At 51.2% G+C, this 23,231-nt stretch overlaps 1 protein-coding gene across 1 annotated transcript in view; it reads right to left on the bottom strand.

Annotated features, from left to right (window-relative positions):
- LOC144496840 (ras/Rap GTPase-activating protein SynGAP-like) overlaps positions 1 to 23,231 on the bottom strand; it is a 770,844-nt gene that overhangs the window by 518,295 nt on the left and 229,318 nt on the right. The window contains exon 3 of the mRNA XM_078217405.1: positions 5,772 to 5,893. Within this exon, the coding sequence (XP_078073531.1) occupies positions 5,772 to 5,893 (122 nt within the window). The remainder of the gene's footprint in view (positions 1 to 5,771; positions 5,894 to 23,231) is intronic.

Genomic DNA, 23,231 nt, shown 5'->3' with positions numbered 1-23,231 from the left:
CACAGAGAGAGAGGGACAGAGACAGAGAAAGAGAGACAGAGAGAGAGGGACAGAGAGAGGGAGGGACAGAGAGAGAGAGAGAGAGACAGAAAGAGAGAGGGACAGAGACAAAGAGAGAGAGAGAGACAGAGAGAGAGAGACAGAGAGAGGCAGAGAGAGAGAGAGAGAGAGAGAGGGACAGAGAGAGAGAGAGAGAGAGACATAGAGAGAGAGAGAGAGAGGGACAGAGAGAGAGAGAGACAGAGAGAGGCAGAGAGAGACAGAGAGAGAGGGACAGAGAGAGGGAGGGACAGAGAGAGAGAGAGACAGAGAGAGAGGGACAGAGACAAAGAGAGAGAGAGACAGAGAGAGGCAGAGAGGGGCAGAGAGAGGCAGACAGAGAGAGACAGAGAGAGACATAGAGAGAGATATATAGAGAGAGACAGGGAGAGACACAGAGAGAGTCAGAGAGATAGATATAGAGAGAGACAGAGAGGGACAGTGAGAGAGAGAGACAGACAGAGAGAGAGAGAAAGAGAGAGATATAGAGAGAGAGACAGAGAGAGAGAGAAATATAGAGAGAGAGAGACACAGAGAGAGAGATATATATAGAGAGAGAGAGACCGAGAGGTTGTGTGTGTATGCGCGTGTGTGAGAGAGAGAAAAACAATGAAGAGGATCAGGTGTCCCAGAAGACTCCGTGGTAACGCCATCTGATTCAAGCAGCTCCCTCTCCTCCCATACCCGCCATCCGGCTGTGTTCTTCCCCCAGTGGCCCAGCTGCCACCGTGCCACCGCTTGTCTGCACACACTGGAAGCCGGGACTCCCAGCAGCGCATTGCACTCATCCAGTCTCCCCGGAGTGGGGAACATCTCCCCAGGGTGGGGAATGCCTCCCCGGGGTGGGGAACGTCTCCCCGGGGTGGGGAATGTCTCCCCGGGGTGGGGAACGTCTCCCCGGGGTGGGGAATGTCTCCCCGGGGTGGGCAATGTCTCCCTGGGTTGGGAAACATCTCCCCTGGGGTGGGAAGCGTCCCCCTGGGGTGAGAAACATCTCCCCAGGATGGGAAGCATCTCCCCGGGGTGAGAAACATCTCCTCGGGGTGGGAAGCATCTCCCCGGGGTGAGAAACATCTCCTCGGGGTGGGAAGCGTCTCCCCAGGGTGAGAAACATCTCCCCGGGGGTGGGAAGCGTCTCCCCAGGGTGAGAAACATCTCCCCGGGGTGGGAAGCATCTCCCCGGGGTGAGAAACATCTCCTCGGGGTGGGAAGCATCTCCCCGGGGTGAGAAACATCTCCTCGGGGTGGGAAGCGTCTCCCCAGGGTGAGAAACATCTCCCCGGGGTGGGAAGCATCTCCCCGGGGTGAGAAACATCTCCTCGGGGTGGGAGGCGTCTCCCCAGGGTGAGAAACATCTCCCCGGGGTGGGAAGCATCTCCCCGGGGTGAGAAACATCTCCTCGGGGTGGGAGGCGTCTCCCCAGGGTGAGAAACATCTCCCCGGGGTGGGAAGCGTCTCCCCAGGGTGAGAAACATCTCCCCGGGGTGGGAAGCGTCTCCCCAGGGTGAGAAACATCTCCCCGGGGTGGGAAGCGTCTCCCCAGGGTGAGAAACATCTCCCCGGGGTGGGAAGCGTCTCCCCAGGGTGAGAAACATCTCCCCGGGGTGGGAAGCGTCTCCCCAGGATGGGAAGCATCTCCCCAGGGTGGGAAGCATCTCCCCGGGGTGTGAGACATCTCCCCGGGGTGGGAAGCAACTCCCTGGGGTGGGAAGCATCTCCCCGGGGTGGGAAGCATCTCCCTGGGGTGGGAAGCATCTCCCCGGGGTGGGAAGCATCTCCCCGGGGTGGGAAGCATCTCCCCGAGGTGGGAAACATCTCCCCGGGGTGGGAAGCATCTCCCCGGGGTGGGAAGCATCTCCCCGGGGTGGGAAATGTCTCCCCAGGGTGGGAAAGGTCTCCCCAGGGTGGGAAAGGTCTCCCCAGGGTGTTCCACCAGCACGTTACCCGGCAGACTCAGTCCACCGACTGTTACCAAAGACGTGCACCCCCACGGTGCCAGAATGGGTGTCCAATCAGCCAGGGTGGACTCATCAGAGCGACTGCGAGCTCACTCCCAGGTGTGGGAGGGGCGATTCTCCCAGTTCGCTGCGTTGCTGTTGTAGCACAGTGGGCCGGAAGACTCGAGCGGAGGCCATTTTACAGGCTCCCCGCTGGGCGCCGGGGCCTGTGAGACTGTCCGGTAGCCGGATTTCCAGCGCCATCAGCTCTGTGCCAGAAATCTGTATGGACTGGCATCAATTCTGCAAATTAAAATTTAAATCTATTTCACGTTTCATTAGCAGGCCCGGGACTAAATTCTCTGGGCCCGCTCGCCTTTACCCCTTACTAGGAATGTTTCACTTACAACAGCTCCCCAACTAATGGGGAGCTGTCGGCCTGACCCCACTGGAGCGAAGGGGGAGGCGTAGAGCGCCCCCCCCAGGAGGTCAGGGGTGAGATAGGGTGGTGCGCCCTGGGCATTGCCAGCCTGTCTGGCCCCCTGTCACGGCACAAGGGGCAAAGTGCCCATGCCCAGGGAGCACCTTGCCACTACCCACCAGGCATCAGGCAGGGGGCAGGGCCTAATGGGGGATGAACCTAATGCTGGCGGGGCCTGTGGGGGCGATCGGTGGTGGGGGAGGGGGGGGTCCCACTGCCACTCTGCATTTGGGATCACAAGCAGAGGGAGGCCAGTGATTGGGACTGGGCATCGGGGGTGGGGGGGGGGGGCGTGGATCAGGACTGCGGGGGGTGGGATCGTGAGATCAGGGCTGCCGGTGCAGGGGCGGGGAAATTGGGATCGAGGCGGGCTGGGGTGGGGGGCAGTTGAGGTTGACCGGGGACATGTTCAGGGAGGCCCGTGATCGAGAGGCCAGCTGTGAGGGGACGCTTAGCATGCGCCGATCTCGGCGCTGACAGATCGGCACATACACAGTGGCTCCCTCAGCACTATGCTGTCGGGATAGGAAACGCTGACTGAATTTCAGCGTGATTCACGCTAGTGCACTCTGCAGTGCAGTGTGGGAGATTCATTTGATAATCCCGCTGAAAAAAACCAGCGGGATTTACTCCAGTTTTTACACAAATTCGACACTTCGAATTTTTTGGGGAGGATCTTGAGGAGTTGAGGAGTCTCAGAAAGGAGGAGATCCGGGGCACCGCGGCACTTTGACCCTAAGTTGTTGAAGGCACGGGCACTAATGGCGGGCATGGACGTGTAAGTGGCCAGAGTTGGAGGTGTGCAGAGATCTCAGAGGAATATGGGACCGGGGGGGTGGCGGATGGCGGGTAAGGGGAATGGAGTGAGGGCCGGGGAAAGAGGGGGGGCAGTGGGGAAGGGGTGGGGGGGAAGGGTGAGGGCAGTGGGGAAGGGGTAGGGGGAAGGGGTGGGGATGGTGGGGATTGGTGAGGTGGGGGGGGGGAAGGGGTGGGGCATGGGGAGTGGGGTGAGGGCAGTGGGGAGTGTAGTGGGGGTGGTGGGGAGTGGGATAGGGGGGTGAGGGGGAGAAAGAGTAGGGGGGAGGAGTGTGAGGCCATGCAGGGATTCAAAAATGAGGCCGAGATTTGACAAAGCAACGCAGTGCTGGAGCGGCAAATGGGAGCCCAGACGCACAGGAGGGGGTGACGTGACTTGGTGTGGATTACAGGAATATGCAAATTGCTGGCGTATCTAAGAACAGGAAGTTCCCACAGTGTGACTGGGCTGCCCCTTTCCCTTGGATTAAGCCCCACCATGGCCATCAATCCGGAATTGCCCTCGGAGCTCCGGAGAGCCACCAACCTGTGTCAAACACTGGCTCCGGCAATCCCACACCGATCCGGCCTATCCTTGGTCTCCTCTTCCAACTTCCCTGAACATCTCACTGGTACCTAGTGTTGAATCGTTTCGCAACCAACTCCCACCATGGGGAGGAGACAGCCTAGTGGTATTATCGCGAGACAATTAATCCAGCAACTCAGCTCATGTTCTGGGGACCCAGGTTCAAATCCCAGCACAGCGGATGGTGGAATTTGAATTCAATTTTAAAAATCTGGAATTAAGAATCTACTGATGACCATGAAACCATTGTCGATTGTCCCTAATGTCCCTTTAGGGTCTGGCCTACACGTGACTCCAGAGCCACAGCAATGTGTTTGACTCTCAACAGCCCTCGGGCAACTAGGGATGGGCAATAAATGCTAGCGCTTCGCATGAATGGGAAACAGCAGATATGGACGGACCTGGACCCCAGCAGTGTGTGGAACAGCACAGTTGGAAACCTGATGGGAAATTCACGAGGGTGGGCAACAGGGTGGGGGATGTTGAGCAGAGATAGTATAACCCTGCCTCTGCTGGCCTTGGAAGGCACAATGCCATTCGCAGGTTATAGAAATCATAGAGGTTATAAAGGTTTACAGCATGGAAACAGGCCCCTTGGCCCAACTTGTCCAATGCTCCCAGTTTTTATTACTGAGCTCTTCCCAATTGCCTGTGTTTGGCTCATATCCCTCTATACCCATCTTATCCATGTAACTATCTAAATGCTTTTTAAAAGACAAAATTGAACCCACCTCCACGACTTCCTCTGGCAGCTCATTCCAGACACTCACCACCCTCTGTGTGAACAAAATTGCCCCTCTGGACCCTTTTGTATCTCTCCCCTCATGCCCTCTAATTTTGGACTCCCCTACCTTTGGGAAAAGATATTGACTATCTAGCTGATCTATGCCCCTCATTATTTTATAGACCTCTATAAGATCACCCCTAAGTCTCCTATGCTCCAGAGAAAAAAGTCCCAGTCTATCCAGCCTCTCCTTATAATTCAAACCATCAAGTGCCGGTAACATCCTAATAAATCGTTTCTGCACTCTTTCTAGTTTAATAATATCATTTCTATAATAGGGTGACCAGAACTGCACACAGTATTCCAAGTGTGTCCTTATCAATGTCTTGTGTAACTTAGCAGGACATCCCAACTCCTGTATTCAATGTTCTGACCGATGAAACCAAGCATGCTGAATGCCTCCTTCACCACTCTGTCCACCTGTGACTCCACTTTCAAGAAGCTATGAACCTGTACCCCGAGACCTCTTTGTTCTATAATTCTCCTCAACGCCCTACCATTTAACTGAGTAGATCCTACCCCAATTTGATCTGCCAAAATGCATCGCCTCGCATTTATCGAAATGTGTTCGTACATGTTCCGCCCGTGATTCTCATCCCAGATCAAATATCTTTTGGTTTTTGATCCTCTGGAGCGATGGAGAGAGGGCCACCACCTTGCAGCCTCCATGCAGTGAGCTGGTCAAGATCACCGGCTTCCGACATGGATGATAAATGCCAACCTTGCCAGAGCACCGACGAGGAGCAAACAAACAAAACAGCTGCACTTGGGCCTGCCATTGGGTGGCACTCTCGCTCCCCTCTCCCCCCGCCCACCCATCTCCTTTCGTCCCGGTAATAAGTCTGCCGAAGCAGAAGTCCCTTCACCAAAATCCCTTTATTTACAATTCGAACAGCAGTACACAGAGTGCTAGCAGTTAGCCGTCTACCTCCGGGGGTGTCAGAGGAACTGACACGCCTGGTTAAGTACAAGGCAAAGACTCCCTGATTGGCCCATCAATTGGATCCTTAATCAGGGAGTTCATACTCCAGTAGGCCAACCTCAATGGCCTGAATGAAGTCATTACAGACCCCCTCCACCAGCACCATTACCCGACAGCAACCCCCACCCCCAACACCCACCCCATCACCCCCACCCCCACCCACCTACCTCTTCCTCGTCTAACATAAGAAGCTGATTTCCAGAGATGACGCAGAACTTAGGATTCCAGACGGGGCGATCGTAGGGTAACTGGTTATAGGAGATTCGATGGGTCGGTTGTCCTCGCACATCTGGAAAGAGAATCAACAGAAAGTTACTGGCTGGACGAACACCACATCCTTTTTGCTTCCCTATTAATTAATCACTTTCCTCCCTCCCCTCCTCCCCTCCTGCTCCTCCGGGGTCCACAAACATGAAGAAGAGGCAGGGTAGTTCACATCAGTGTCCTGACCAACATTCACCCCTCAACCAATGTCATCGAAGGAGCTTGAGTCGCCCGTTATAACCATCAGTGAGAGCTTGCTGTGTGCATACTGGGTTTCCTATCTATGTAAAGGTTGTAAAATTCCCTGTTAAAAAGGTTTTTTTCGGCACTTAGACTTTTGAAAAAATGCAAGTACACAGAGAGCCGAGAGTGAAACATTTCAATTGAAAGGCCAAGCAGTAGTTTTGCCAAGACAACAGGCTGTTTTTGAATTTTTCCCAATCAATTTACAAAAGGCACTTGAATAACAACAGCCTATCAGATTTAAATTTGATGTTTTGGTAACAAAGAACAAAGAACAGTACAGCACAGGAAACAGGCCCTTCGGCCCTCCAAGCCTGTGCCGCTCCTTGGTCCGACTAGACCAATCGTTTGTATCCCTCCATTCCCAGGCTGCTCATGTGACTATCCAGGTAAGTCTTAAATGATGTCAGCGTGCCTGCCTCCACCAACCTACTTGGCAGCGCATTCCAGGCCCCCACCACCCTCTGTGTAAAAAACATCCCTCTAATATCTGAGTTATACTTCGCCCCTCTCACCTTGAGCCCGTGACCCCTCGTGAACGTCACTTCTGATCTGGGAAAAAGCTTCCCACCGTTCACCCTATCTATACCCTTCATAATCTTGTACACCTCTATTAGATCTCCCCTCATTCTCCGTCTTTACAGGGAGAACAACCCCAGTTTACCCAATCTCTCCTCATAGCTAAGACCCTCCATACCAGGCAACATCCTGGTAAACCTTCTCTGCACTCTCTCTAACGCCTCCACGTCCTTCTGGTAGTGCGGCGACCAGAACTGGACGCAGTACTCCAAATGTGGCCTAACCAGCGTTCTATGCAGCTGCATCATCAGACTCCAGCTTTTATACTCTATACCCCGTCCTATAAAGGCAAGCATACCATATGCCTTCTTCACCACCTTCTCCACCTGTGTTGCCACCTTCAAGGATTTGTGGACTTGCACACCTAGGTCCCTCTGTGTTTCTATACTCCTGATGACTCTGCCATTTATTGTATAACTCCTCCCTACATTATTTCTTCCAAAATGCATCACTTCGCATTTATCTGGATTAAACTCCATCTGCCACCTCTCCGCCCAATTTTCCAGCCTATCTAGATCCTGCTGTATTGCCCGACAATGCTCTTCGCTATCCACAAGTCCAGCCATCTTCGTGTCATCCGCAAACTTGCTGATTACACCAGTTACACCTTCTTCCAAATCATTTATATATATCACAAATAGCAGAGGTTCCAGTACAGAGCCCTGCGGAACACCACTGGTCACAGACCTCCAGCCGGAAAAAGACCCTTCGACCACTATCCTCTGTCTCCTATGGCCAAGCCAGTTCTCCACCCATCTAGCCACTTCTCCTTGTATCCCATGAGCCTTAACCTTCTTAACCAACCTGCCATGTGGGACTTTGTCAAATGCCTTACTGAAATCCATATAGACGGCATCCACGGCCCTTCCTTCATCAACCGTTTTTGTCACTTCCTCAAAAAACTCCACCAAATTTGTAAGGCACGACCTCCCTCTTACAAAACCATGCTGTCTGTCACTAATGAGATTGTTCCGTTCTAAATGCACATACATCCTGTCTCTAAGAATCCTCTCCAACAACTTCCCTACCACGGACGTCAAGCTCACCGACCTATAATTTCCTGGGTTATCCCTGCTACCCTTCTTAAACAACAGGACCACATTCGCTATCCTCCAATCCTCAGGGACCTCACCCGTGTCCAAAGAAGCGACAAAGATTTCCGTCAGAGGCCCAGCAATTTCATCTCTCGTCTCCCTGAGCAGTCAAGGATAGATGCCATCAGGCCCTGGGGCTTTGTCAGTTTTAATGTTCCCTAAAAAACCTAACACTTCCTGAGAACCAATCCTATTGTGGGGATGTTGATATGTCATCAGGGGTATAAGAGCCACCTCTCAGCTCCAGAGAGAGACAGCAAATGCTCTCTGCCACAGCGAGTTCTCTCTGCCACAGCTAATAGCTTTTAGCTCATCTGAATAGAAAAGGTAACAAAATAAAACAGACGTTCCAGGCGGAACAAAGAAGTAAGATGACAAAAGATAAAACCTGGTTGAAATTTTGAGAGTGATTTAAAAAATTCTATTTTTCTGTTAATAAGTGGGAATTGTATTTATGTAAACAGCATTCCATTGGAATAGTGTTTTATCCGGTTTGTTAATAGTTTAGTGAGCTATATAAATAAAGTGTTACTTCATAAAAGAATCATAGAATCTCTACAGTACAGCAGGAGGCCATTTGGCCCATCAAGCCTGCACCGACAACAATACTACCCAGGTCGTATTCCCATAACCGCACATATTTACACTGCTAATACCCCTGACACTAAGAGACAATTTAGCATGGCCAATTAATCTAACCCACATATCTTTGGACTGTGGGAGGAAACCGGAGCACCCGGAGGAAACCCACACAGACACAGGGAGAATGTGCAAACTCCACACAGACAGTGACCTGAGGCCAGGAATTGAATCCAGGTCCCTGGCGCTGTGAGGCGGCAGTGCTAACCACTTTGCCGCCACTTGTTGATTTTTCAGAGAGGGTCTCAGGTAGTTATTTTGATTTAACCACTAAAAGTTGCTGAAGAGCAGATCGTATTATTTCTCACACACGTTTAACAGATTATAAAATGAGGAACTCCTCTTTGAGTGATTAAGTATTGGTTCTCAGAGAGGGGATCAACCTTCCCTTTATAACACCTACATTATAATGGTGACCGCTCTTCGAAATGGACTTTGCGGCATTACATTCATTTAAACTTTGACGTCCAGCTGGGTGGTGCGAGGGGGGGGGTCTCTCTCTCTTCCCTCCCCCCGCCCCCGGTGTCCTGGCCAACATTTACCCCTCAAACTACAGCATTGAAAACTGGACTATCAAAGAACCCCTACAGTGCAGAAGGAGGCCCATTCGGCCCATCGAATCTGCACCAACAACAATCCCACCCAAGCCCTATTCCGTAACCCCATGGATTTACCCTGCTAATCCCCCTGATGCTAAAGGGACAATTTAGCATGGCCAAACAACCTAATTGTGGTAAATCATCATTGAAACGCTACAGTGCAGAAGGAGGCCATTTGGCCCATTGAGCACTGACAACAATCCCACCCAGGCCCTTTCCCCGTAACCCTATGTATTTACCCTGCTAATCCCCCTGACACTAAAGGAACAATTTAGCATGGCCAATCAACATCTTTCATTTGCCTGACACTTGTGAGAGCTTGCTGTGTGCAAATGGGCTGCCGTGATTCCTATGATTGCAACAACAGTAGCTCCACAAACTGTATAGGAACAGGAGTAGGCCCCTCAGTCAGATCGGAGCTGATCTGATTGTAACCTCAACCCCACATTCCTGTGCCCCCTGATAACCTTTCACCCCCTCGTTAATCAAGAATCTATTCAGCTCTGCCTTAAAAATATTTAAAGACTCTTTGAAGGGGGTCGATTCTCCCAGTGGAGACAGGACTGACGGGAGTGGGGGTGGGGGAGGGGGGGGGTGTGTGAGGGGAGTGGCAAGGGGTGGGGGCAGGGGTTTGGGGCTGACCTGGAGATGTCCAGAAGGCCAGCGTTTTCTCCGGGTGCTCCGGTTTCCTCCCTCACTCCAAAGATGTGCAGGTTAGGTGGATTGGCCGTACTAAATTACCCTTTAGTGTCGCAAGATCTGTAAGTTAGAGCGATTAGTGCAATGGGATGGTCCTGGGTAAGATGCTCTGTCGAAGTGTCAGTGCAGACTGAATGGAGCTTAAATGCTGACATGGGCTAGTTTGAATGGCCTGCTTCTGTGCCTATATAATGGTGACAGCAGAATCTGGAGCAATTTTAACCTACTCCAGCCAATAGGTTTCATGGGCAACAGCATTGCCTGACTTTACTCTTCATTGAGAGTTTAATATTCTATTAATATGAATGTTCGACCAGCATTCCACCCAAGACTGTTACAGATTGGGGAAAACTTGATTATGCACTGTAGGGGATCTATGTCCACAAGTCTACAGATACAAAGATATAGGGGGCAGCGGGGACCATTTCGCAGCCTTCCTGCTGGCACCGCAACCTCTGCAAGTCTAAGATTTCCAACCTAATTAGTTCCACACTGATTTCCGATTACAATATGGAAATCCTCATTTGCATTTTATTTGCGGACGAAGTCTCTGGGTCCGCTAGCTTCTGCCCCGACAGCCGCCGGGAGTGGTTCCCTCCAGTGGGATTCACTCCAGCTCCACTAACAGGAAACAGGCAGCTCAACCCTGCTGGAGGGAAGAGAGGCCATTGAGGCAGCCCCCAAGAGGTCAGGGTTAAGGGGTGGGTGCCCCTTGAGCAATGCCATCCTGGCACCCTGGCACTGCCCAACGGGCACCTTGTCACTGCCCATTGGGCAGTGCCAAGGGGGCAGGTCCAGAGCAGGGTGGGGCCTATTGGAGGTGATTGGTGGGTGGTGGACCCACTGCCACTCTGCAATTGGGTTCACTGGGAGAGGAAGGGTAAGAAGAGGTCGGGACTGGTCATCCGGGTCGGGGGGGGTTGGTGTTTGAGGCTACTGAGGGGGGGGGGGGCAGGGATGCTGGGGGGAAGGGGGGAGCAGAGTGGCCAGCGATCGAGCTGGCCAGCGATTGGGAGGCCGGCAGAGCGGGGCCACTGCGCATGCGCCAATCTCGACCCTGACAGATCAGCACAGTGGCCCGCAGCGCTATGCTGCCCGCCTCGCCAGCGGGGATAGGCCCCACTCACTGATTTGCAGTGTGAATCTCTCTGAGGCACCCTGTGATGGGAGATTCATTCTGAAAACCACGTTTAAAAAAAACAACGGGAGTTAGCCCAGTTTTCCCGCGTATTCAGGAAGTATTAATTTGGAAGAATCACCCCCATACATTTCACTGTACATTAATATACGTGACAAGAGTAAATCAAATCAAATCAAATCAAATCACTGAAGACTGAATTGAGGAGAAACCTTGGCCGGGATTTTCCAAAAAGAAATTCTAAGTGCTGAATTTGTGTAAAAACTGGAGTAAATCCCGCTGTTTTTTCAGTGGGTATTTCAAAGTGAATCTTCCACACTCTGGGCACTGCAGAGTGCCCGAGCGTGAATCAGGCTGAAATCAGTAGCTGGGGTCTATTTCCGCTGGCGAGGCGGGCAGCATAGCGCTGAGCGGGCCACTGCGCATGCGCCGATCTGTCAGTGCTGAAATTGGCGCGTGCACAGTAGCCCCACACTGCCGGCCTCCCGACCGCAACCGCCGCATCGCTGCCCCTCCAGTCCCTCCACCCCCCCATCTCCAGGTCAGCCCCAAACCTCTGCCCCCACCCCTGGCCACCTTGATCTCCCCTCACATCCCCCCCCCCCCCCCCCCCCGCCCCCCCACACCCGGCAGTCCCGTCTCCGCTGGGAAAATCGACCCCATTTTCTCCCAGTGGGTCGTTTGTCTATGGAACTCTGTTCCCCAGAAAGCAGTGGAGGCTGGTTCATTGAACATATTCAAGGTGGAGTTAGATTTTGCAGGGCGGGCGGTGGCGTGGGGGGCGGGCGGGGGGGGGGCGGGTGCGGTGGGTGAGTGCAGGACAAGAAGGTGGGATGGAGGTCACAATCATAGAGGCCAAGATCTAAAGTAAAGTTTATTTATTAGTGTCACAAGTAGGCTTATATTAATATTGCAATGGAGTTACTGTGAAAATCCCCCAGTCGCCACACTCCGGCACCTGTTCGGGTACACTGAGGGAGAATTTAGCACAGCCAATGCACCCTAACCAGCCCATCTTTCAGACTGTGGGAGGAAACCGGAGCACCCGGAGGAAACCCACGGAGACACGGGGAGAATGTGCAAACTCCATACAGACAGTGACGCAAGCCGGGAATTGAATCCAGGTCCCTGGCGCTGTGAGGCAGCAGAGCTAACCACTGTGCCACCATGCTGCCTATCTTATCAGAGGGCAGAGCAGGCTCGAGGGGCTACTCTATCTGCTAATTCTGGTGTTGTTACGTTCTTTCCTCTCTGTATACCTGCGGCTCACAGGGATATCTGAGTGCACATACCAGCCTCGTGTTGCAGATATTTCTGACCCTGCCGAATCAGTGACAAGTTGAAGCAAGCTGCGAATTCCTCAGCCCACGAAGTAATTTGCACAGCGCTGACTGTCAAAGGAATTGAGCTTGGGAATGGGCAGGGAAATGAAGTGGGACAAGGAGCCAGCAAAGGTTCCGATGCACCTTCATCATTCATCCATCTCGATTAGAGAGAACCCTCACCACCTTTCACACCGACAGGCTGCGGAGCGAATGTCCTGTCAAACGCGCTCACACAGCTGCTCCAGGACCTCAGCAAATCGCTCTGCCCTCCCTGTCTGGACAAGGGAAATGCCCCAAAAAGCTCAGATCAGATGAGAGAAGGAACGGAGAGGGGTAATCAATAATCACACACTTCCTCATGGGAATCTGCTGAGCTGCAATAAAATATCAAACTAATCAGCACACAATCAACTCCAGTCATCCGGGTACCAGGGCACACACTCAGGACTGAGTTACAGACTGGAATCTAATCGAGGGATTCAGATGGTTTATATATTGAATAATGGATACCTGGGAATGAGTTACAGACTGGAATCTAATCGAGGGGTTCAGATGGTTTATATATAGAATAATGGATACCTGGGAATGAGTTACAGACTGGAATCTAATCGAGGGGTTCAGATGGTTTATATATAGAATATGAATACCTGGGAGTGAGTTACAGACTGGAATCTAATCGAGGGGTTCAGATGGTTTATATATAGAATAATGGATACCTGGGAGTGAGTTACAGACTGGAATCTAATCGAGGGGTTCAGATGGTTTATATATAGAATAATGAATACCTGGGAGTGAGTTACAGACTGGAATCTAATCGAGGGGTTCAGATGGTTTATATATAGAATAATGGATACCTGGGAATGAGTTACAGACTGGAATCTAATCGAGGGGTTCAGATGGTTTATATATAGAATATGAATACCTGGGAGTGAGTTACAGACTGGAATCTAATCGAGGGTTCAGATGGTTTATGTATAGAATACTGGATACCTGGGAGTGAGTTACAGACTGGAATCTAATCAAGGGGTTCAGATGGTTCATATATAGAATACTGGATACCTGGGAGTGAGTTACAGACTGGAATCTAATCGAGGGGTTCAGATGGTTTATGTATAGAATAATGGATACCTGGGAGTGAGTTACAGACTGGAATCTAATCGAGGGGTTCAGATGGTTTATATATAGAATAATGGATACCTGGGAGTGAGTTACAGACTGGAATCTAATCGACAAGTTCAGATGGTTTATATATAGAATAATGGATACCTGGGAGTGAGTTACAGACTGGAATCTAATCGAGGGGTTCAGATGGTTTATATATAGAATAATGGATACCTGGGAGTGAGTTACAGACTGGAATCTAATCGAGGGGTTCAGATGGTTTATATATAGAATAATGAATACCTGGGAGTGAGTTACAGACTGGAATCTAATCGAGGGGTTCAGATGGTTTATATATAGAATAATGGATACCTGGGAGTGAGTTACAGACTGGAATCTAATCGAGGGGTTCAGATGGTTTATATATAGAATAATGGATACCTGGGAGTGAGTTACAGTCTGGAATCTACATTATCACTGATCATACATTTTCATTATTACTACATTATCACTATTTATGTATGTGGCCCAATCCATCACGCAAACCAGCCTCCCATTCATTGACTCTGTCTACACTTCCCGCTGCCTCGGAAAATAGCCAGCATAATTAAGGACCCCACGCTCCCCCGATATACTCTCTTCCACTTTCTTCTGTCGAGAAAAAGATACAGAAATCTGAGGTCACGTACCAACCGACTCAAGGACAGCTTCTTCCCTGCTGCCATCAGACTTTTAAATGGACCTACCTTGCACTAAGTTGATCTTTCTCTGCACCCTAGCTATGACTGTAACACTACATTCAGCACTCTCTCGTTTCCTCTCTATGAACGGTATGCTTTGTCTGTACAGCGCACAAGAAACAATACTTTTAACTGTATACTAATACATGTGACAATAATAAATCAATATTGACTTCAATAACACTATTACTGCATTATCACTTTTCACTCCATTCTCACTCTCCACTACATTATCACCATTACCAATTCTCACTATTATTACATTATCGCTATTTCCAACATTATCACTATTAATACATTATCATTATTACTACATTATTATAGAGTGGCAGCGGACCCCCTTCTCCCCCACCGATCTCCCAAGCTGTCGGATGCTAGGCACTTACCTCCTCACTAACCCTCACTGATGAGGGACTTATATGGAGCATGTCTGTTTCGTGCCGAATCTGGATGGTTGAATGCGGTGGTAAAGGGGGAAGTAACGGTAAGGTTGGAAATGCAGCCCACTAAGTCAATTTAAATGCATACAAATGCACTTAAATGACCATCGCACCCATTTTGGGCACAGTCCCGATCGCAGCCATTTTCAGGCCTTGGTAAAGGGAGAACCGGCGCAGAGGCGGGCGCAGATCACGCTACTCACCTCACGCCCAACTTTACCAAGTTTTCCCAGCCGAAAATGGGCGCAACGCGATGGTAAAATCGGCCCCATAATCACTATTAATACATTCATACGATTACTACATTTTCACTACATTTACCAAATAATTATTACTACATCATCATTATTACTACATTATCACTATTAATACATTATTGCTCTTACTACATTATTAGTATTAATACATTATCTTTATTACTATGTTATCACAATTACTACATTATCATTATTTGCTGCATTATCACTATGTACAGAAACACTCCTTCAGCACTCAGAGAGCACTGGGTACAGAAACACTCCTTCAGTACTCAGAGGGCACTGGGTACAGAAACACTCCTTCAGTACTCAGAGGGCACTGGGTACAGAAACACTCCTTCAGTACTCAGAGGGCACTGGGTACAGAAACACTCCTTCAGCACTCAGAGGGCACTGGGTACAGAAACACTCCTTCAGTACTCAGAGGGCACTGGGTACAGAAACACTCCCTCAGCACTCAGAGGGCACTGGGTACAGAAACACTCCGTCAGTGCTCAGAGGGCACTGGGTACAGAAACACTACCTCAGTACTCAGAGGGCACTGGGTACAGAAACACTCCTTCAGCACTCAGAGGGCACTGGGTACAGAAACACTCCTTCAGCACTCAGAGGGCACTGGGTACAGAAAAACTCCTTCAGCACTCAGAGGGCACTGGGTAGAGAAACACTCCCTCAGCACTCAGAGGGCACTGGGTACAGAAACACTCCCTCAGCACTCAGAGAGCACTGGGTACAGAAACACTCCCTCAGCACTCAGAAGGCACTGGGTACAGAAACACTCCCTCAGCACTCAGAGGGCACTGGGTACAGAAACACTCCTTCAGCACTCAGTGGGCACTGGGTACAGAAACACTCCTTCAGCACTCAGAGGGCACTGGGTACAGAAACACTCCTTCAGCACTCAGAGGGCACTGGGTACAGAAACACTCCTTCAGCACTCAGAGGGCACTGGGTACAGAAACACTCCTTCAGTACTCAGAGGGCACTGGGTACAGAAACACTCCTTCAGAACTCAGAGAGCACTGGGTACAGAAACACTCCTTCAGTACTCAGAGAGCACTGGGTACAGAAACACTCCTTCAGCACTCAGAGGGCACTGGGTACAGAAACACTCCTTCAGTACTCAGAGGGCACTGGGTACAGAAACACTCCTTCAGTACTCAGAGGGCACTGGGTACAGAAACACTCCTTCAGTACTCAGAGAGCACTGGGTACAGAAACACTCCTTCAGTACTCAGAGGGCACTGGGTACAGAAACACTCCTTCAGTACTCAGAGGGCACTGGGTACAGAAACACTCCTTCAGGACTCAGAGGGCACTGGGTACAGAAACACTCCTTCAGCACTCAGAGAGCACTGGGTACAGAAACACGCCTTCAGCACTCAGAGGGCACTGGGTACAGAAACACTCCTTCAGTACTCAGAGGGCACTGGGTACAGAAACACTCCCTCAGCACTCAGAGAGCACTGGGTACAGAAACACTCCTTCAGCACTCAGAGAGCACTGGGTACAGAAACACTCCTTCAGCACTCAGAGAGCACTGGGTACAGAAACACTCCTTCAGCACTCAGAGGGCACTGGGTACAGAAACACTCCTTCAGCACTCAGAGGGCACTGGGTACAGAAACACTCCCTCAGCACTCAGAGAGCACTGGGTACAGAAACCCTCCTTCAGCACTCAGAGGGCACTGGGTACAGAAACCCTCCTTCAGCACTCAGAGAGCACTGGGTACAGAAACACGCCTTCAGCACTCAGAGGGCACTGGGTACAGAAACACTCCTTCAGCACTCAGGGAGCACTGGGTACAGAAACCCTCCTTCAGTATTCAGAGGGCACTGGGTACAGAAACACTCCTTCAGTACTCAGAGGGCACTGGGTACAGAAACACTCCTTCAGCACTCAGAGAGCACTGGGTACAGAAACACGCCTTCAGCACTCAGAGGGCACTGGGTACAGAAACACTCCTTCAGTACTCAGAGGGCACTGGGTACAGAAACACTCCTTCAGCACTCAGAGGGCACTGGGTACAGAAACACTCCTTCAGCACTCAGAGGGCACTGGGTACAGAAACACTCCTTCAGCACTCAGAGGGCACTGGGTACAGAAACACTCCTTCAGCACTCAGAGGGCACTGGGTACAGAAACACTCCTTCAGCACTCAGAGGGCACTGGGTACAGAAACACTCCTTCAGCACTCAGAGGGCACTGGGTACAGAAACACTCCTTTAGCACTCAGAGGGCACTGGGTACAGAAACACTCCTTCAGCACTCAGAGGGCACTGGGTACAGAAACACTCCTTCAGCACTCAGAGGGCACTGGGTACAGAAACACTCCTTCAGCACTCAGAGGGCACTGGGTACAGAAACACTTCTTTAATAATCAGAGGGCACTGGGCACAGAAACACTCCTTCAGTACTCAGAGGGCACTGGGTACAGAAACACTCCTTCAGTACTCAGATGACTGGGTATAGAAACACTCCTTCAGCACTCAGAGGGCACTGGGTACAGAAACACTCCTTCAGTACCCAGAGGGCACTGGGTACAGAAACACTCCTTCAGCACTCAGAGGGCACTGGGTACAGAAACACTCCTTCAGCACTCAGAGGGCACTGGGTACAGAAACACTCCTTCAGCACTCAGAGAGCACTGGGTACAGAAACACTCCTTCAGCACTCAGAGGGCACTGGGTACAGAAACACTCCTTCAGCACTCAGAGGGCACTGGGTACAGAAACACTCCTTCAGCACTCAGAGGGCACTGGGTACAGAAACACTCCTTCAGCACTCAGAGGGCACTGGGTACAAACACTTGCTCTCAGCACTCACTGGGTTAATTTCAATGTAAGAAGTCTCACAACACCAGGTTAAAGTCCAACAGGTTTATTTGGTAGCAAAAGCCACACAAGCTTTCGAAGCTCTAAGCCCCTTCTTCAGGTGAGTGGGAAAGCTTGTGTGGCTTTTGCTACCAAATAAACCTGTTGGACTTTAACCTGGTGTTGTTAAACTTCTTACTGTGTTTACCCCAGTCCAGCGCCGGCATCTCCACATCATGACTTAATTTCAATGGGCAGAGCAATCCTCAGAGTTGTGCTATGAAGCAGGTGTAATTATGTCAGACACTCCGAGTTGCATATTTCTGCACACTTGGAGTATGTTATATATAAATACCCACTCACACACACACACTCACACACACACACACACACACACACACACACTCACACATACACATACACACACTCACACTCACACACACACACTCACACATACACACACACACACTCACACACACACTCACACTCACACATACACACACACACTCACACATACACACACACACTCACACATACACACACTCACACATACACACACACACTCACACATACACACACACACACACTCACACTCACACATACACACACACTCACATACACACACACACTCACACATACACACACACACACACACACATACACACACACACACACACATACACACACACACACACACACACACACACACACTCACACATACACACACTCACACATACACACACACACACATACACACACACACACACACACACACACACACTCACACACACACACACACACACACTCACACATACACACACTCACACATACACACACTCACACATACACACACACACACACATACACACACTCACACACTCACACATACACACACACACACACACACACACACACTCACACATACACACACACACACACACACACAAACCTGTGCTGAGACGAATAAATGTCGCTCTGTTCTAAGCTGTGTGTGTTTGGTGGGGGTTTCTGGGTCTGTTGAGAATACTGATTTCACACAGTACTAGATTCCTCCCCAATCAGATTCTCATTCTCTGCATGTCCGGGTCACATTGCAATTCAGCATGTTCCTCAAGAAAGGACTATTTCCACTCTTGCCTCTTGCTGCATTCTCGGTGAAGCCCTCATCTGGTCACAGCTTTATTTCACAGGCTGACGTTCACCTTGAGTGCTGCCCCTCGCTGTGATATTAATTGAAGCCGGTGTATTGGTGCGGCACTCCATTCTGTTATGTGTCTGCTTCCCAGGATGAATTCACCTACTGCCATACGCCCCCTCCCCTTCCCTCCCAATGCTGTTGCCTCCCGCTGTGCCCATTGCCTGCCTACCCCTGAATATATCCGGAGTGGATTCAGGGTCGTCCTGTGTATTGGCTGTTCGACCATGGAGTGTTAACCACAACCATCGACTTGCCTGGAACTCACACAGATACTCACAGACCCACACTCAGCCATGCATTTACACACACAGACACACACAGACACACACACACAGACACACACACACAGACACACACACACGCACGCACACGCGCATGCTCATAAACACATGTACACAGACACAGTCGCGCACATGGATATACTCACACAGTCTCACACACACACAGTCACACACACACAGTACCGCATACATACAGGCACATTCAAGCACGTACTCACATGTAGAAATACACTCCCGTACACAGACACACGTACCTGATGCGCGATATAACACACGAGAGGCGTGATGTACTCGGGAAATAAAGGCTTTTTTGCCAACAATAACAGAGCTACCATATACAGTACATGATCCCAGACTAAAGGGCCACCAGGCAGAGCAGTGACCTTTATACCTTTCCCAGGAGGCGGAGCCGACTGGGGTGTACCATAACAACTATATTAACAGTTAGAACAGCCCAACCCTAACCCCAACAGTAACATATCTACAGACTCATAGTACTGGCCAGACCATGGCTCAGCACTACCTAGTGGGAACCAACAATGGTTCACCACATTCACCCCTCCTTTGAAAACAAAGGCCGGCGGGGTACAAAACACAGAACAATTGTTCATCTGTCTATAAGTTCAAGCAGTCTGGGGGACCGCACCGTCGTTGTGACCTCCTCAACACCGGCGATGACACCGGTTCAGGCAATCGTGGTGACGTTCTCTCCAAGGCGGTGTCCAGCAACTCCTCCAGTGCCTCACGGGCCGGTAGACCCCGAGGTGGTGACAATCCGCTGAACTCGGGCACGCCTTGAAGTGGCGACCATCTCCTGGACTCAGGCAAGCTGTACACGGGAGTAAGAGGGTTAAGTGATGGTCCTGATGCTGCCCGCGCCGTGTCACAAGGGGAAAAAATGGTTGGGGGGTCCCTAACAGTAGGTGTGGGAGCGACAGGTGTTTCCAAGTCCCCTGCTGGCGCCAGATCTCGAATCGAGACCATGTCCTCTCGTCCGTCAGGATATGCCACGTAGGCATACTGAGGGTTGGCGTGGAGGAGATGGACCTGTTCAACCAGAGGGTCGGACTTGCGGATCCTAACATGTCGCCGCAGGAGGACAGGTCCTGAGTACGTCAACCAAGACGGTAATGAGGTCCCAGAGGAAGACTTCCTAGGGAATGAAAACATTCTCTCATGAGGAGTAGCGTTGGTTGCCGTACACAGGAGTGAGCGTATGGAGTGGAACAAGAGAGTACCTCTTGCCAACGGGAAGACCTTTAGACTTCAACGCCAGTAAGACAGCTTTCCAGACTGTAGCATTCTCTCGTTCGACCTGTCCGTTACCCCTTGGGTTGTAGCTCGTGGTTCTACTAGAGGCAATCCCATATGAGAGCAGGTATTGCCTCAAGTCATCGCTCATGAACGACGAGCCCCTATCGCTGTGGATGTAACAGGGGTAACCGAACAGGGTGAAAAGATCACGAAATGCCTTGATAACCGTGGCAGCGGTCATATCAGAACAGGGAATGACAAAAGGGAATCGTGAGTACTCATCAACCACATTGAGGAAGTACACGTTCCGATCTGTCGAGGGAAGGGGGCCCTTAAAGTCCACACTCAGTCTTTCGAAGGGACGAGTGGCCTTAATGAGTTGTGCCCTGTCAGGTCGGTAAAAGTGCGGTTTGCATTCCGCGCATACCCGGCAGCTTCTGGTTATGGACCTGACATCCTCCACCGAGTAGGGTAGATTTCGGGCTTTTATGAAGTGGTAGAGCCGAGTGACCCCCGGATGGCAGAGGTCATTGTGGAGAGCCTGCAATCGATTCTCCTGCATACTAGCGCATGTTCCACGCGACAGGGCATCCGAGGGCTCGTTGAGCTTCCCTGGACGATACATGATATCATAATTGTAGGTGGAGAGTTCGATTCTCCACCTCAAGATCTTATCATTCTTGATCTTACCCCGTAACTTGTTGTTGAACATGAACGCCACGGACCGCTGGTCCGTGAGCAGAGTGAACCGTTTGCCCGCCAAGTAATGGCGCCAATGCCAAACGGCCTCCACAATGGCCTGTGCCTCCTTTTCCACCGCCGAGTGTTGAATTTCAGGGCCTTGGAGGGTACGAGAGAAAAAGGCAACGGGCCTGCCCGCCTGGTTAAGTGTGGCGGCCAGGGCAAAATCAGATGCATCACTCTCCACCTGGAAGGGGATGGACTCGTCGATAGCGTGCATCGTGGCTTTCGCGATGTCGGCTTTTATTCTTGCAAAGGCTAAGCGAGCCTCTGTTGCTAGGGGAAAAGAGGTAGACTTGATGAGCGGACGGGCTTTGTCCGCATAATTGGGAACCCACTGTGCGTAGTATGAGAAGAAGCCTAAGCATCTTCTCAGTGCTTTGACGCTAGTGGGCAGGGGAAGTTCGAGGAGAGGACGCATACGGTCTGGATCAGGGCCAAGGACCCCGTTTTCCACCACGTATCCGAGGATAGCTAGGCGGCACGTGCGAAATACACACTTCTCCCTGTTGTAGGTCAGATTCAGACGAGATGCAGTGCGTAAGAATCTAAAAAGGTTGGCATCGTGGTCCTGCTGGTCATGGCCGCAGATGGTGACGTTATCCAGGTACGGGAAGGTAGCCCGCAGCCTGTTCTGGTCCACCATTCGGTCCATAGCACGCTGGAAGACCGAGACCCCATTCGTGACACCAAAAGGAACCCTTAAAAAATGGTACAGGCGACCATCCGCCTCAAAGGCCATGTATTGTCGGTCCTCTGGGTGAATGGGGAGTTGGTGGTAAGCAGATTTTAAGTCGATGGTGGAGAACACCCGGTACTGCGCAATCTGGTTGACCATGTCAGATATGCGCGGGAGGGGATACGCATCCAGCTGCGTGTATCTGTTGATGGTCTGACTATAGTCTATGACCATCCGGGGTTTGTTCCCATTCTTAACCACCACGACTTGTGCTCTCCAGGGACTAGCGCTAGGTTGGATGATCCCTTCCTTGAGGAGCCGCTGAACTTCAGATCGAATGAAGATCCGATCTTCAGCGCTGTAACGCCTGCTCTTTGTTGCGATGGGCTTGCAGCCTGGCACGAGATTCTGGAATAGGGAGGGTGTGGTAATCCTAAGCGTTGAGAGGCTACATGTGGAGCGCGTTGGGCAATTTAGAGGCTGCGGGTCTCCCACTGAAAGCGGAGGGAGTGGCCCACCGTACTGCAGGGTTACACTCTTCAAGTGGACCATAAAATCTAGTCCTAGGAGTATTGGCGCGCAAAGATGCGGTAACACAAGGAGCTTGAAGTTCTCGTAGACTGTGTCCTGCACTGTCAGATTGACCACGCAACTCCCTAGCACGGTGACAGACCGGGACCTTGACGCCATCGAAATTGTCTGCTTGACAGCCCGAATCTGGAGACCACACCGCTTCACGGTGTCTGGGTGAATGAAGCTCTCCATGCTCCCGCTGTCAAACAGACAATAAATCGGGCATTTGTTTACCTGTATGTCCATCATGGACTTGTCGAGTCTGTGAGGCTTGGCCTGGTCCAGGATGATCGACGCCACCGTTGGTTCATGGGCGCAACTGCAGGCAGCTGAGATGGTTGATGAGGACCCCTGCTGGTCATTCGCGGACGGTGCCGACCAACATGGCTGCCCCCATAGGTCACACATGGACGATGGCGCCAAAACCTGCGGCCCCTGCAGGTCGCACGTGTCTTGCGACTCCGTCGTTCGGAATGGCGACGTCCTGGAATCGCACGTGGCAGAAGACCTTGAAGACGCAGAAGACAAGGAGGCCGGCTCCGGGGAGTCACACGCCGCACTGCTGGTCTTGGATGAAAGTTTGGACCGGCATACCTTGGAATAGTGCCCCTTCTTGCCGCAGGCGAAGCACAACACCGCTTTAGCTGGACATCGCTGTCGAGGGTGTTTCACCCCCCCACAGAAGTAACACCGCGGGCCACCTGGAGCTGCTGCCGTCGTCAGGTCCGAGGCTGGGAACGCAATCGCGCAGTTTTCCGGTCCCGCTGAATGAAGTGGGGTCTGTGACTGCCCCTGCCACACTGTCTCCACGTGGTCGTCGGGGTACATCTCCAGACTTTTGGAGGCCTTTTCTAGAGCGTCAGCTAACTCTATGGATTTAGTGAGGTCGAGGTTACCTTGCTCCAACAGCCGAAGGCGGATGTACGACGAGCCGATTCCCGCCACGAACGCATCTCGAGTGAGGTCGTT

Source organism: Mustelus asterias, chromosome 8 (assembly GCF_964213995.1).
Source record: "Mustelus asterias chromosome 8, sMusAst1.hap1.1, whole genome shotgun sequence".
In the NCBI taxonomy this organism is placed as follows: domain Eukaryota; kingdom Metazoa; phylum Chordata; class Chondrichthyes; order Carcharhiniformes; family Triakidae; genus Mustelus; species Mustelus asterias.
The sequence above is the reverse complement of the archived record's forward strand: the minus strand, read 5'-3'. Positions and strand labels throughout refer to the sequence as shown.